General features: G+C 46.5%; 1 protein-coding gene across 1 annotated transcript in view; it reads left to right on the top strand.

Moving 5' to 3' along the window:
• Window positions 1-16,033, top strand: part of Srrm4 (serine/arginine repetitive matrix 4) — a 157,324-nt gene that overhangs the window by 117,685 nt on the left and 23,606 nt on the right. Inside the window, exons 3-8 of the mRNA XM_031337618.1 lie at window positions 2,891-2,977; window positions 4,994-5,065; window positions 7,659-7,685; window positions 8,848-8,898; window positions 12,254-12,346; window positions 12,829-12,985. Coding sequence (XP_031193478.1) covers window positions 2,891-2,977; window positions 4,994-5,065; window positions 7,659-7,685; window positions 8,848-8,898; window positions 12,254-12,346; window positions 12,829-12,985 — 487 coding nt within the window. The remainder of the gene's footprint in view (window positions 1-2,890; window positions 2,978-4,993; window positions 5,066-7,658; window positions 7,686-8,847; window positions 8,899-12,253; window positions 12,347-12,828; window positions 12,986-16,033) is intronic.

Genomic DNA, 16,033 nt, shown 5'->3' with positions numbered 1-16,033 from the left:
TCCAGCCCCGTAACTGAGTTCTTATCTTCATCCATGTGTGCTGAGTCTCTGCAGAGCCATCCTCTGCCTCCACCATGGTGTGTGCACTTGGCTGGGGGGCTCTTGTCTCCTGGCCCCTTCACAGTGTGGATTCGACCACTACACACTTAGCCACTTGAACTGACTGTCTACTCCTGTAGCAGTTGTAACACTCACCACTGTGCTTGACTATCATACCTGGAACTCCGGTGTGTACAAGCGCTGTGGACTCAGCCCCTCCCTGCACATAACGCTAACCACCTTGTACTTCACTACTAGTCTGTGATGCATTTCATAGAACAAGGGTGCGGGGAAGAGATGGAGAAATGTGGATTCTCATGTGCGAAGGCTTTGCGACATTATGGAGTGACTGGTTAATTATAATTACTTCACAGATCTCAGGTCTACTAAATTTAAAGACTTCTCAATAGTGTCCTATTTAACCAGAGTTTAAATAATAAGACACCGGTTCTCAGATGCCTTGCCTCATAGATTTCAGGATTCTAGACGTCAGAGCTCTTGGTCCTAACAATGAAATCACCCCCTCATTTTTGACACAGTTTTAAACACCCCACGCCACCCCCCAAATTCCCAGCAGCAGCTGCATTGGGACACGCTCTTATGAGACGAGACCGCTCAGCACCAGGATATTTCACCCACCACTTGGTCATCTGGCAAATGCTCAGGTTCTTGCTGTGAGTCAAGTACTCTTTGGAGAAAGAAAGTTGGAAGTGGCCCACTGTGCCTCTCAAAGCAGCCAGTTCATTTGCTGGATAGTCTATTGTGCTTCATGCTTTATAGATAGATGTAGGTGTGATTCGGTACAGGGATTTGATTCTTAGGATGTTTATTTTTAACTTGTTGGAAGTGGCTCTCTTAAATGTGTGTGTGTGTGTGTGTGTGTGTGTGTGTGTGTGTGAGAGAGAGAGAGAGAGAGAGAGAGAGAGAGAGAGAGAGGTGAGAGAGAGAGAGAGAGGGAGAGAACATTTATCGGAGGGCCAGAGACCTTAACATACATTCCAATCCCTTACCATCCCTCCTGCCAACCCTGATGATCCAGATTCTTCAAATGGAATTAAACATGACAAAGTTTTATGATGTTTAATGAGTTGGGCCATCGCCATCTGACTATCTGCACAAATGACTCTAGAAGGCAATTGTGGGTTTGTTTGTTTTTTTGGGTTTTTTTGTTTTGTTTTGTTTTTTGTTTTGTTTTTTTGTTTGTTTGGGTTTTTTTCTTTTTTTGAGGCTGCTCTCAGAGCAGGAAGCACACAGGTTCAAATCCCAACATAAGTGATTCCTGGCTGTGTGGCCACCAGTGAGTGAGCTCAACTCTCCAGACTCCATTATCCTCACCTGTGAAATAAAATAAGAAGGCCAGAGAAGGGCTTTCTCAACAAAGTGTCCTGCCTCATAAGTCTAAAGACCAGGGTTCAATCCCAAGGGGCAGATTTATGAAACCAAAGACTGAGATGCAGCGGTCCACACTGTGATCCCAGCACTGGAGAACTGGGGACAAGAGGTTTCTGATTGTCATTTGTCAGCCAGCCTCACCTACTTGGTGAGCTCTGGGCCAGTGAAAGATCTTGTCTCAAAACCGTGGTGGTGATGGCTTCGCAGAAGGTCTTTCTCTGTGTGTGTCCTCCTCCCAGACAAACGCCTGTCCCCAGCCTCTGATTCTGTCTACTGGTGTCTGCAGATTGGAAATTTCTCCACTGCCACCTGTTGTGCCTGGAGTTTGTCCTGCCTTTTACTTAGTTAATTGGCAGAGACAACGAACCGGATAAAGACCCCTAGACTGTGTTACAAGGACTTTGAAGGCAGAGGCACGTAGAGCTCTGTGTATTCAGAGCTCTGTGCATTCAAGGCCAGCCTGGTTTATATAGCAAGTTTCAGGGCAGCCGGGTTTACAAAATGAAACCCTGTCTCAGAAAGGGGGAAGAAAAAGAAAAGAAGAAAAAGCAGTTAGTGAAACAAAGAAACAGACAAAACGGTGGTGATGTCTAATGCTTAAAACCCAAAGTTGCCCTTTGGCCTCCAAATGCCCCGCCTTGATATAAATGCTTTATATCAAGATAGACAAAACTCTTTGTTTGTAATAAGCATACCAGTGTTGGTTTTGTTGCTACTAAAATAATAAGAGTAAGAACAATACTAGCTGTTCCAGTAAAGGTGAACTGGGTTCCCACACTTCCATTCTCAAGCAATTTCAATCCAAACCCATCTCTCTTTGCTATACGATAGTGCTCTTTTTTTTTTCCTTTTTTAATCCCGGGAGCCTGCCCCAATTATAAAAGGAGATAACTTGACTTCATTTAACTGTAGCCTGTGCGTTTGAATTTAATTGAACGGGAAATAATTATTCCTGAAGAGCGGAGGTTTTTTGAGGTTCTGCAAAGCGATGTTAAGATATGTATCTTGTTACATCAGACTCGAGTGAATATACTTTTAATAATCAGCATCTACTTAACGAAGCTTCTGCCCCCTGAAATTTACAGCAGGAAGTGTAGATGGGGCAGACTGGGTAGGGAGTGGGCTGGACTGCCAACTCATTCTTCTTAAAGTGATTTATTTACTGAGGTGAGCCATTTGCAAATTCAATAATAAATCTATTAAGGGGCAGTTAACCTCTATAAACCTTGTTTTAAATAATCAATTGGTGTTTGGGTAACTACAGTGTCTGTCTCATTAGGCGTGCATTAAGTCTTCGAGACATTTAATCCGAGGTGTGACGGAATCAGCCATGAGGTGACAATTAGATGTTCACCATGGGTCCTGGACTCTCCAAGGAGCTGGGTCCTTTCTCCTTCTCTGGCTGTGACAGCCCAGGAGCCAGCAGACCCTCTTATGCTTGGTTTCTCCTTTTCCACAGTGCCTCTCAAGACAGAGACCCCACACCACCACCTTCCTCCAGGGGGAAAAAGAAAAAGAAGAAATCCACCAGGAAAAAGAGGAGGAGGTGAGAGCCCTGAGGAGAGATGAGATCTCAATGACTCAGACAGGAGAAGAGACAGAAAAGGAATAATAAGTCCAACTGTGACTCCACCTTGGGTTCAAATCCCTTCTTCACCTCTTAGCTGCCTGTGTGACCTTAGACTTCACCTTTCTGTGGCTTCTTTCCCCACCCTCTTCTTAAAATGATAGTAATTATGCCAACCTCTTGGGATTTGTGAGAATATGAAGAGAAATGTCTCTGGGTATGGTGTGCTCATGTCTGTTATTGTAGCACTTGGGAGTCTGAGGCAGGCGGATTGCTGCGAGTTTGAACCCAGCCCAAGTTATACGGTGCATTCTAGGTCAGCCTGAGCTACAAAGTGAGACCCTGTATCACAAAAGAGGAAAAGGCGGAGGGAAATATGGAGGCAGCTGACACGGTGTTTAGCAATCACGTATGACCAATTAATAAGAAACGGTTATTACCCTCGATGTTGAGCTGGAGTGGCTGAAGCGTATGGTGTGCAGGGGCTTGTGCTGAGCACCGTGGTATGACCTTCTTTTCATTCCTTGCCTCGCTCCGCAAAAGAAGCATTATGCCCTTTTCAGAGATGAGAAGATAAAGGCTCCTAGTATGGGATGACAGAATCTGCCTTGGACTTGATTCCTACAATCCTCTCTTGACCAGGGGTTAGCATTTCACATAACTACCAGCTGGTGGCTTTTTTTAGGCCTCGCGAGTGTCTTGCTAGACACCAGTCTTTTAATGTTTTTATTTTCCAAAATATGTACAGATTCCCTCGTCAACTTCCAGTAAAACCTTGTGTAGAATTCTGGCTGCAAGGGAGCAGGGATCACACCAAATCTCCCGGGCTGTGTTTATAGACGCCTGCAGAGGGCAGCAGAGAGCAATGCTGGACCGCTCGGGCCTGGGCCCCGGGTTTGCAGAGGTTTCTCTCCATCACCTGATAGAGCTCAAGGGGAGTGCGGTGGTACCCGGTGTCCAAGCCATTGTACGGTAGGGGATGGACTCAGGGTGAATCGAGTTTCCGGATTTTCGAAGTGTGCAGAACGTAGAGGAGGAAACAGCGCACGCGTGGGGCTCCCCAGTAATTCCGCCAGATGTACTTTCCTAGGTGTTGAGTGTTCCTCAACCATTTCTCCTCTCTGATATTTTTGTAAAGCCCACCAGGTCTTATTGTTTTTTTTTTGTTTGTTTTTTTGTTTGTTTGTTTGTTTAAGGAAATAAATTTAGCTCTTTGAGATTTGAAGTATTTTATATGAAAATATGGACTTCTATAATCTTCTATGGGAAAGGCAGGTGTGTGGGAAGTTGGGACTGCACTCTCACAGGGAACCCCAAGCCCCATTTGAGAGGCTGCTACTTGCTCTCCTCAGTCCTCACCACTCCCCACTGTGGCAGCCTGCTTCCTAACATCCACCCCCTTAGGCTCGTACTGACCCTGAGCTTAGCCTCTTACTAGCCTGCTGGAGACATGCTGTAATTCTCACAGGGGCCTGAGCCTGTAGGTCAGGTTGAGTCCTCACCATGGCCCCAGGGAGAGTAACTGTTTCCCAGGTGTCCCTTAGTGGCTTCACCGATGCTATGAAGTAAGGGACACAGGTTTACCCAGGAGATAGCAGAGAACAGACCACGGAATAAGGAAGAGGCAGAGTTTTTTAGGAAAGCCACAGATGAGACCAAGAAAGCCCTTTAGATTTAACTAAGAGGATAGCCATGGCCCCATGCTGTTATAATGAACAAACCTCTTGGAAACAGAGAGAACTCTGTTCGAATCTCAGACCATCCCTATCTGAGTTGTGTGTCTTTGGGCAGGTCACTTTAACTCTCTGAATCTCACTTTTTTTTTTTTGTCTGAAAAAAGAAAATAGTAATTATGTCTACTTAACTGTAGAGCACATAATATCCAACACAAATGCAAGCTACTATCAACATGGGGGTTGGCCCTGTATATGGTCCCCCAAAAAACTGAGGTATTATGAAGAAGGGACCCATGGAAGCCTGTCTCCCTCCCCGCAGGTCCCCATCCTACAGCCCATCACCAGTCAAGAAGAAGAAGAAGAAAAGCTCCAAGAAACATAAGCGACACAGGTACTGTCTGTCCTTCCTCCTCTGCAGACAGGGATGTCCTAGGTGTGGCAAGGGTCAGGGGCCCAAAGGTCACCGGAAGAACCTCAGGTCATCTCTGCAGCATGCTCACTTTATGTGTGTTTTATCCCTGCCTTCAGTGTGAGTCATGAGGAGGAACAGAGATCCATTAAAACTAACTAGGACCAGAAAGCAGAGCTGGGCAGAACTCAGGAGGGTTGGGGGATCAGCCAGGCCTAGAAGAGAGGCTGTGAATAAGGAATGGAAAGCTGACGGTACCTGGTCCTTGAGAATGGGTTGTGCGTTCTGTTTGGTGTCTGCCACATCACAGGCCAAGCCAGAAGCAGCAATAATGTCTTGGTCATTATTTCAAAATCCAGTTGTGTCCTAGAGGTAGGGTCGTGTTGAAGAACAGGACATCCAAGGATCCCCACCTTGGGAGGGAAATGGGGGAATCATGGGATTTGGACTCTCAGTCCTGGTGTTTACTATACACACACATGCATGCACATATGCATATACAATGTCCATATACACATGCACATACATACTTAAATACACTCAAGTGTATGTGTGTGTGCACACACATATACACATATACACATGTGCATACACACATGCACACATATACTTAAACACACCTGAGTACTTGAATGCATGCACACACACACACACATACAAACAAACGAAGTCAAATGCACATATATGTTTACAGAGGAGAAAAAGATTGGGAGCCAGCAAAGCCAATGGGCCCATCCAACATGTTATAATTGAGAATTTTTGCAATACAAAACTTCCATGGTACTTTTCTTCTGAAAAGAAAATCATGTTAATGGACCCCTTCCCATGGGCCGCCACCAGTGGCTCAGAGGAGCCTTGTGTCCGTGGGGCAGTCAGCCTGCTCTACTCTACACATACCCTGAGCCTTTGAAGTTGGCTGTGGATTTTAGGGAAAGAACAGCTTGTGATTTATTCTAGTTCATTCACATCTTCCGATGCCCCTATAAGGTTTAATTATGTGCAGTTATCAGGGATCATTTTGGTTTTCCTCATCTGCAAAATAGCACAAAATCAGAGTTTTCTCAGTCCAGGGGTTTGGTCACATCTCACCCTGTGTTTTAGTCAGGTTTTCTATTCCTGCACAAACATCATGACCAAGAAGCAAGTTGGGGAGGAAAGGGTTTATTTAGCTTACTTCCACACTGCTGTTGATCACCAGAGGAAGTCAGGACTGGAACTCAAGCAGGTCAGGAAGCAGGAGCTAATGCAGAGGCCATGGAGAGAGATGTTCCTTGCTGACTTGCTTCCTCTGGCTTGCTCAGCCTGCTCTCTTATAGAACCCAAGACTTCCAGCCCAGGGATGGCACCACCCACAAGGGGCCCTCCCCACTTGATCACTAATTGAGAAAATGCCCCACAGCTGGGTCTCATGGAGGCACTTCCCCAACTGAAGCTCCCCTCTCTGTGATAACTCCAGCCTGTGTCAAGTTGACACTCAAAACCAGCCAGTACATCCTGTGTTGCTAGAATCCTCAAACTTGGTTTGGTCCCACTGATTACATCCACCACCCGTCCATAGTTTCCAGTTAAGCTGAGATTGTGGGTGATTGGTGGCATGTGGTTAATTTACAGTCATAAGTCATTCCCAACACAGAGCCTGAGGCTAAGGCAAGAGCATTCTCTTGAGTATAGACAGACACTGTCACCTGCCTTGCTGAGCAGCTGGTGCCAGTGTCAGAGACTTTCCTATATCTGGATCCTGAAAGCCAGTTGGCTTCTCACTTAAGGGCTGTAATTCAGCCACTTATGAGGCCAAGGTAAGACAGTCACAAGTTCAAGGCCAGCCTGGTCAATTTAGTGAGACTCTGGAGGGAGAGAGGGATGGGGAGAGATGAGAATGAATACTCTGACCCACCCTAAAGCCCCTTCTTGGGCGCTCCCCTACTCCAGCCCATCTTTTCCAAGTCCATGTTTGTAAAATGTTTGGTTAATGTCAGTTGATGATCTTGGAGGTGATAGTAAAGTTAGGAGACACGTTGAGCCTTTCCTTCCCTTAATATCAGAGTTTGAGACCTTTTTAAACACTTCACTTTCACCTTAATTTACACTCAAGATTCTGAGCTCCAGAAACAAAACAGTGGGGAAAATCCAGCTGCCACTCTCAAATTGTTCCCAACCACTGGGTCAATGGTGACTCTTGGGTAAAAGACCTACACCCTACTAAGGATGAGCCACTGGACTCAGAACCTGCTGCAAACTGCTGTGGGAAGGGCAGTAGAAGGGGAGCCTGGGGGAGGGAGAAACACAGAGGTGACCAGACAAATGAGTTTTGAACTTCACTGCCCTCCATAGTGTGTTGCAGGATGGACAGAATAAGGTTGTACATTCTGCTTCATGTTCTTCAAAACCTGATAGGGAGGAGGTTTGGCAGGGACTTCTGAGTCCCACAAACCCCATCACACTAAAGTGTCATCCAGGAAGAGATACTCACCTGTGTTTATTCTCTCCTCCCATCACTCCTCCCACCACTCCTCCCACTACTCCTCCCTGCCCCCTTCCTTCTGTCTTTCCTCCCCGTCTCTGTACTTTGAATCAGGTCTTTCTCCAAGAAAAGGAGACACAGGTAAGACTCTTGCTGCTTCTGGTTGCACGCTCAGCCTCCTGAGCTCTGCGGGCTCTGGGTGGCTGCCAGGGTGGGCTCCCAGCTTCCGTCACAGTGTTCCCAGTGGGTTTCATGGGCCTCAGTTTCTTCAGCAATGAGAGCTCTTTATTGATTTTCCAGATCATTTATACTCAGCTCTGAACTTCCATGGGCTTCTATATTGCTCTTGGACCAAGCTCTACCCAGACATTGGAAGTCAAGGCCCATAGGAGACACAAGCCCCATTATCCATCGTAACTTCCTTACATTGTGGAGCAGTGGGCATTGCTCATGGTTCCCATTTGACAGATGGAGAAACTAAGACTAAGACAAAAGAGGCCAGGACCATGGCCAAAATTCAAAGCCAAATATGTCAGAGAGGAGATGTATACAGGCAAGTGATTGAGTTGCTTGTCCAATGTCACATGAACAGCAAAGGCAGAACTCAAGTTTGGTGTGGAACCACTACATGCCCCCTTCCATGACCTCAATAGGCAACAATAGGGTCCAGTGAACGTGTGAAGCCAGTCTGGCTTGAGCTAGCAGGCTCACTTTCCCAGGCTTCTGCTGGTCTACACTGGGACCCTGGCTTGTCTCATTCTGTCTACACTCCAGGGCTCTGGTACTTAACTATTTGTGGGCAGAATGTTTCATAATCTCTCAAAACCCATCTGCCCTTGCCTATCTCTGTGGCTGTTCTGTCCCCTCATAACCTTATTGACCAGCAGTCACAGGAAACCCCGGTCTGGGCCATGCCCCAGCTCAGCTGTTTGCTCCCGCCCAAGTGTCTCAGCCCACCAGACGTTCTTACAAACCGTGCCCCCTACCTATAGGTAGTGGGAACGAGAGAGCGAGCTTTTTCACAACAGAGTGTTTAGCACGAGCCTGATGCATACTATGGCCTCAGCATGGCAGGCGCTGCTGCTGTGGCCTTCATGACCATTGCTGTGATTAGTCTACCAGAGTGAACTCAGCCTCCTCTAGCACCCTGTTCTCAGCATAAGGGCATGAGCCAGGAACCCTGGCCTAACTCACTTTGTAAAGATGTTGGAATTTGAACAACCTGGCTGTGTTGAATCTTGAACTGTGCTTGGTGCTTTAGTTTGTTTTTATCTCTCAATTTAACTGGCTGTTTCTCATTTAGTTCCTGTAGCCCTAAAAGCAAAAGACGGGAAGAGAAAAGGCACAAAAAACAGTGAGTACCCAGACACCCCTGGAGCACACTGAGAGGTCTGAGGAAGCAGAAGCCTGGCCTCTCCTCAGCTGGACTGTTAGCCACATCATAAACAGGGAAAGAGAGGGAGGGGATGGTGGCTGGGAGGGAGAGAGGAAGAAACAGAAAGGGAGGGAGGGAGAGGCCTTTATGCTCACTTAAAAGTAAGGGTTAGGGTATGCATGGATAGACAGACCGCATAGGATATGTGGGCGTGTGCATGTGTTCTTGTGCACTTGGGATGCACAGTGTATGTGTTTATGTCTGAAGTGCTCATCATACATGTAACATGTATGTATACAATGTATCTATTTGTATGTAGCTCGTATGAATGGAGTGTGCACATCATTTATAAATGTCTATTTTTATACCATGCAAACCCTGGTATGCACAGTGCATGTAACACGGTGCATGTGTGCATGGGATCTAGCTGTGTGCACATGAATGCATTTGTGTGCCTGTGTGTATGAGCATGGCAGCAAACAGCAATCACATGGGTGTACTGTGGGCCCATGTGTATGAATTCTGTTCATTCTGCATGAACACTGTATGTGCATTCTATGTAGGTTGTATGTGTGGCAGTCTTACCTGTGCACATGTCTGTGTAGGTGTGTGCACGGATTGTGGGGTGTGATTGTGTGTGTGATTGTGTGTGTGTGTGTGTGTGTGTGTGTGTGTGTATGTGTATGACCGTCTACACCTATACTCTGATGCTGGTTTGCATACTCTGGCTTACAGTACATCACTCCCTGTGCATCCTGAGTCTCACGCCCAGCTGTTTCACAGTTTATAGCTGGTAGTAGAAATTCAAATAAGCCAGTACTGCCTGTGGAGTTCAGCTCCCCATCAAATTAAAAGTAAATTTGGTTACACCCTGTAAATGTTAGTGCGATGTGTTTTCCAATCAACTAATATTTTATCTCCCGCCAAGAAGCATCTAAAGAGAGGATCAAAGAGGACAGAATGAAAGGAGACAGCTTCTGAAGAGGGAGAAAGAGGCAGGTCACAGGGGGGCGGCGCTCAGCGTGGCTGCCTCAAAGGCTCCCTTCATTCAAGGTCACCACAGAGGAGGGGGGTTTCAGTCAGTACCACACAGACATGGACCATGCTCCAGAAGGAAAGAGGAGAGACTCCAGTCAGATCAAGGAAGGACCTCCCCATTGGCCAGTTCATTTAAATGAAGTCATCAAGAGAAACATTAAACACATGACTCCCCCCACCCGCCATCCCCTTAAATAGATCCTATTATCTATTCACTGTGAGGATGAAGAAACAAGGTCACTGGAGCTGGTGACCTGTGTGTGTTGTAACAGTGAAGTTTGGCTCTGGGGTTCTCACTCTCGGCACACCACATGTTCCCAGGTACCAGTAGCCCTGGGCAGGACAACCTCAAGAGCACTGGGAGGAATAATGGCAGTGTTGAGGTTGTCACCCTCTCCGGTGTGAAAACCTAGAGGAGCTCTAGCAATGGCTGATAGTTCATCATCAAAAAGCAGGACAAAGCACATGAGGCAGGTCACTGAGCAAGGATTCCCAGGGACTTCCAGGAAGCAATGGGTTATTCTTATCAAGCTGACAGAGTTGGCTTCCTTTCTCCCTACATGCCTTAGTGAGGCCCTGGCACGTGGCAGTGGGCACAGGGGATGGCACAGGAGAGTGGTGGGGGCATGCAAGTTTGGGACACCATGGGAGGATGGGGTTTGATGGTGAGGGTGGCTTCCTGCTAGAGGGAGGCTATATGCTAGAAACATAGTTTCAACTCTTGCAAAAGGGGAACCGGAGACTACATGCTAGAAACATAGTTTCAACTCTCTGGAATCAGTTTCCTCACATACCATGGAACTAGAGAGAGGTGTCAGAGAGGAGTCCTGTTCATCAAATGTTAAACAAAAATCCATTGGGGTGGGTATTGGAGTTGAGGGATGCTTAGAACATAATGCCTGGGCCTAAAGGATGTGTTAGATATGGGTGACCTGAAGTCATTGCCATCTTCCTCCAGAAGGTCTCTTGAGCCAAAAAACAAGCCCAGTTACAAGTCCATTGTTACCTGAGTCTGGCAGGTCAGTCCAGAGTCGGATGGCTGAGCTAGACGGAGAGTCAGGCAGGGCAAGCTCCTGCAGGAGTTAGGGGTTCAAGACCAGAGTCTGGGCAGAGGGAGCATAAAGGCAGTGAGGAAATTTTAAGCAGGGAAATGATTCGGCCTGATAGTTGTATTCGAAAAATCCAGTGCCTTTGCTGAGATAAACAAGCAGATTCCTAAGCCACTGACATTCCACATGCCCTTCATTTTGTGTTGCCTTAATTGTTTTGTAGAGAAGGTCTTACTCTGTAGCCCAGGCAAACCTTGAACTATATAGTTCCATGCAGCCTCTAACTCATGGTGATCCTCCTGCCTCAGCTTTCCAAGTACTAGAATTCAGTGTGTGAATCCTACCACATCTGATTTCCTTGTTCAGCCTCAAGCAGATTGAGACCCATACTTGGGAGTGGTTGAAGTGAGGCAGGGTGATCCTGTTGTTAACAGAGGGGTGGTGACTCTGGATGCTGACAGTGGCAGGCTGTGTTGATGGGCTCCTAACTCCATGCTAAGAACCTGGAGTTCACATGTTGGGTCAAAGGTCACAAGCTGGCAGCTGAAAGGCCCAGTAATCTCTACAAAAGAGTTTCGTGTGTGTAAGGTTACCTTTTTTTTTTTTTTTTTTTAAAAAGGAATGTCTCTGTAAACAGGGGGATATTTTACATTAAAGAGTCTACACTTGTTTCTCTGTGTGCTGGAAACATTCCAGGGTTCGGCAGGCAGAAGTCTAGAAGCTCAACAGACTCTCCCTCTTCAGCCCAGGCTACTGATCAGTATTTTGCTAGAACCTGGTTAACCTTTGGAACTGACCCTGAGACGAAGCAGGGGAGACTTGGGGGTAACTTCCTGCCTGGGGTGTCATTTGTACCAGGACAGCTTGTAGCATGAGGACAAGTCTTATTAACCATCACCCACATTCTCCACAAAGGCCCCTTTCTGCTTTCCAGTGCTCAGTAGGATTGGGCAGAGACTCCCCCACCAAAAAAAAAAAGAAAAAAAAAAATGCCAGCAGGAAGCTGGGGCTAGGAAGCTGGGAGATGTGTCCCTTTGGGAGCGACTTACACTTCTCATATATGAATTCTACACAAAGCTGAGACCCTCTCCAACCCTGATAGTGACAGGTGTCACTGTGACTTGACACAGAGAATTGGGGTGAGTGGCAGGTGGTATGGGAAGCACAAAGTGACAGAGGCGTTATGTATTACAAGATCAAAACCAATGTCTCACTCCTCCACACCCCCTCTCTCTCTTCACCCCAAGATCTCGAAGCCGGAAGTCTCACCGACATAGACATCACCGATGCCCCTCAAGGTCCCAGAGTTCGGAACTGCGTTCCCCCAGCTGCGAGAGCAGGTAACCTCTTTGTCCCAAGCCACAAGGATGATTGATGCAGCTTCTGTCCCACACTGAGTAGTTCCTAACCCTAACCCTAACTCTAACACTGGTCTAAGTCTAACCCTAATTCTAACCCCTAAACCTAAGCCTAAGCCTAATCCCTAACCCTGTCTTAGTTAGGGTTTTACTGTTGTGAACAGACACCATGACCAATGCAACTCTTATAAGGACAACATTTAATTGCGGCTGGCTTACAGGTTCAGAGGTGCAGTCCATTATCATCCAGGCAGGCATGGTGCAGGAGGAGCTGAGAGAGTTCAACATCTTGATCTGAAAACAAACAGGAATAATTCTTACACACACAGACATACCCACGGACAAAATCATACAAACGTACAGAAACATGCTCTGACACTCTTGGATGACATGTTGCTTGCCCAACCATTTTTCCTCTATGCTCACCTCAGAACGCCTTCAGGTATCTCTTTCTTGATCCCCAGGCACCGAGGTCGGTCTCCTGAGGAAGGGCGGAAATCCCGCCGAACATACTCCCGCCGCTGCTCCACGAACCACTGCAAGGTCAGCCCAGAGGCCCGGTCCAGCCACCTGCCCAGCCAGCCCCTCCAGAGGCTCGGCTTCCTGTCAGCCAGGGGTGTAGTAAGTATTGCGCACAACCCCTCTGCCAGCCTTGCCATGGCTCTTGTGGGAGGTGGAGGTCCAAGTTCAGGGCAGTGTGTGATACCTTTTAATTCAGTTTTGGGTAACCTTCCCCACTGGCTCCAGATCTCATTATTGACTCACCAGATGGTCATTCACCAGCCTTTGACAGCACTTGGCTTGGGGACTTGGGAGGCAGAGGAAGGAAAACTAAAATACCTAGATTTGTATTTCAGGGTGGGTGTTGAAATACAGGTACTGGCCTCTGGGTGACATGTGTGAGATGCATTTAGGTTTCTTAGGGTCGGGCAGGACAAAGGAGCCTTTGACATCGGGAAGACACTGTGGCTTCTATTTACAATCTACATTTCTCATGCCACCTGGCTGGCAGCATCAGTTGACAGCTAGAATCTGATTCCTCCTGGTAATGCGAGCTTGCAGCACTTGACCTGCGTCTTCTTACGTGTTCACACACAGAATCTCGGGTGTTGAGAGCTAAGCTGTTATCACTCATCCCTTCCACAGATGAAGCAGAAACATCAACATTCAGAGAGGTTAGGAACTGGGGCAAAATCACAGAATGAGACAATGCTGAATCCAACTTAGTGAGCCAGCAGTGAATAAAAGCATAAAGGTCAACAAGAAGTAATCGGTGTGACTGCAAACACCAGTTCTTTAGTATGGGATGGATCTGAATTTAAGGCTCAGCTTCACCCTAGCTATGTGGCTTTGGGCAAGCTGTATCACCTCAGTTTCTCACCAGATAAACTGATCCCATCTTAGGCGGTTGGATCTCTTTGGTAAGAGGAAGTATGTGAGAAAGCCTTTTGTGGACTCTAACGGGACACAGAGACAAACAGGGTGAGAGTCAGCCTTGACATAGTACAAGGTTGTAGCCAGCAGCCCTGAAGGTGTCTGTCTTCCAGATCCATGAGAACTTGGACGTTCAAGGAGGTGTTCCCCTTTAAAAAAGGCAGAGGTGAAAGCAAGGAGGAGTTCAGGGGTACTTGTGGGAAGATCACTGTTAAAATTGATAATAAACAACACTGTGGCCTGGTGGAAACAAGAGGTATTTGCAGTGCATTCTGGGAAACTTTTCTTCACATCAAGGTACCTTGTGTCACTGGGTCTAATTTTACTCAGTCTTCTGTATGGCTGGCAGTACTCTGCCTAAGTACCTCCTTTTCAAGATGTCTGTGACTACTTAGAGCATGTAGGTGTCCAGTTCCCACCAGCACTCTCTCACCTCTAAGTGCCCTAAATCTCATGTGCTGCAGTAACTACAGCAGCCAAGCTTTGAGTCTTTACTAATCAACTAACCCACCAACCTCCACAAGCCTCAACTTTCTTAGCTGGGAAAATGGGTGCGATTATTTAACTTATAGAAAAAGTATAAATAAACTTGATTAGCAGTGAGAAACAGATCAGTGTCCCTAAGTGAGCTATGGCTCTTGAGATGCCCATGTGCTTGTGCCTGTGGTAGCCTACCTAGTAGCCCCAACTGACCTTAGCTACAATGTGGCAAAACCAGACTTATACTTTTTCACCTATCTGGAATGGTTTCCTAAGAAGCTCACATGTGTGAAGATGCTGCCAAAAACTGCATCTGTCTTTTCTCAATCACCAGTGATGTTATCAGGCTCTTGATAGTTTCTTTTCTAGAACACAAGTTCTTGGTGGCTGCTCCATGTATCCCAAGAGCTTCCATGTACCCCCAGGAGCCTCCATGTACCCCAGGACCCTCCATATCTCCCAGGAGTTCAACCCCTGTCAGAAGAACCAAATGCCAGGCTTCATCTTTATATGCAAGGAAGAGGCCTTAAGAGCTCACCTCTTTCCCAACAACTTGGTTGTGAAGGACAAAAATGGAGAAGCATAAGAGAGTAATTATGGGTTTGGCAAGGTGGGATTGTTAAAAAACAAAACAGGGCATTATGATTGTGCAACCATACACACACACAAACACACACACACACACACACAAATGCATGAATGTATACACGCACACATATATACAGTATCTTTTTCAAAAGATAATCGTTTAGCCCAGTGCTTGGTCCAGTGACAAAACTTCTAGATTCCTGCTGTGGAACCTTGAGCTAGTCACATTACCTCTCTGTGGCTCTGTTTCCTCAAATTCTGAAAAACATGACAACTGGTGAGACCTAATTCATAAGCTTGTCATGGGGTCACCGTAATTAGCTGTGAGTAAACATTTTAGAATGCAACTGGTGAGAGGCAAATGCTATACAGTGTTTCTTGGTGATGCCAACAATATCATGGGTATAACCACGAGGGAGGTAGAGGCATTATCAGAGGTCATAATAATAACAAAAGTATACTTCCCAGCTTGGGTAAGCCAATGGGTAAACTGGAAAAAGAATCACAATCCTGCTTCTTACAGGATTACCTTTCCATCATAAATACTAGTTAGCTCCAATATAGCTGCACTCACCCTATCTGAGGTTATCTGGCTCCTGTGAGTATTAAATATATTCCAAAATCTGATTCCATGTTCCCTTTTGTCTTCTCCATTACAAAGGCAGAAATGAGAGTAGATTCCAGGTACATCCCAGATGTCCCAAGAGTTCCAGCCCCAAGATATTTCTCCATTAGATAGAACAGTAGGGCCTTCTGCATGGAAACACCTACCAACCACTTCGTCACATCTATCCACGTCTGCTGAGCATCTGTCTATAAAGGGTTAGGCTTGGTTTTTGCGCTGGACTTCTGATGAATGGGGAAGAAAGCCTGTGACTGCTAAGAAAGAACATAGATAAGGTGACAACAGGGAAGGGTCGAGTGTGACAAAGGATGGATGTTGAGATGAGGCAGAAGGTTGGCTGACAGGAAGAGGCATTAGGTTTTGGGGCAGATAGAGAATGAAAACTCAGAAAACTATGAGCAGGATTTAGCCAATGAGAAGGAAAATGGAAGTTCTAGAAGTTCTGAGAGCCTCCTTTGTCACGCCCCCAATGTTCCAGTGCACAGAGCTTTTTTGAAAACAGCTAAGAGCAGGTGCATGAAAGGAAATTGTTTGCATCTATG

This window comes from Mastomys coucha, unplaced genomic scaffold, assembly GCF_008632895.1.
Source record: "Mastomys coucha isolate ucsf_1 unplaced genomic scaffold, UCSF_Mcou_1 pScaffold22, whole genome shotgun sequence".
Lineage (NCBI taxonomy): Eukaryota > Metazoa > Chordata > Mammalia > Rodentia > Muridae > Mastomys > Mastomys coucha.
The sequence above is the reverse complement of the archived record's forward strand: the minus strand, read 5'-3'. Positions and strand labels throughout refer to the sequence as shown.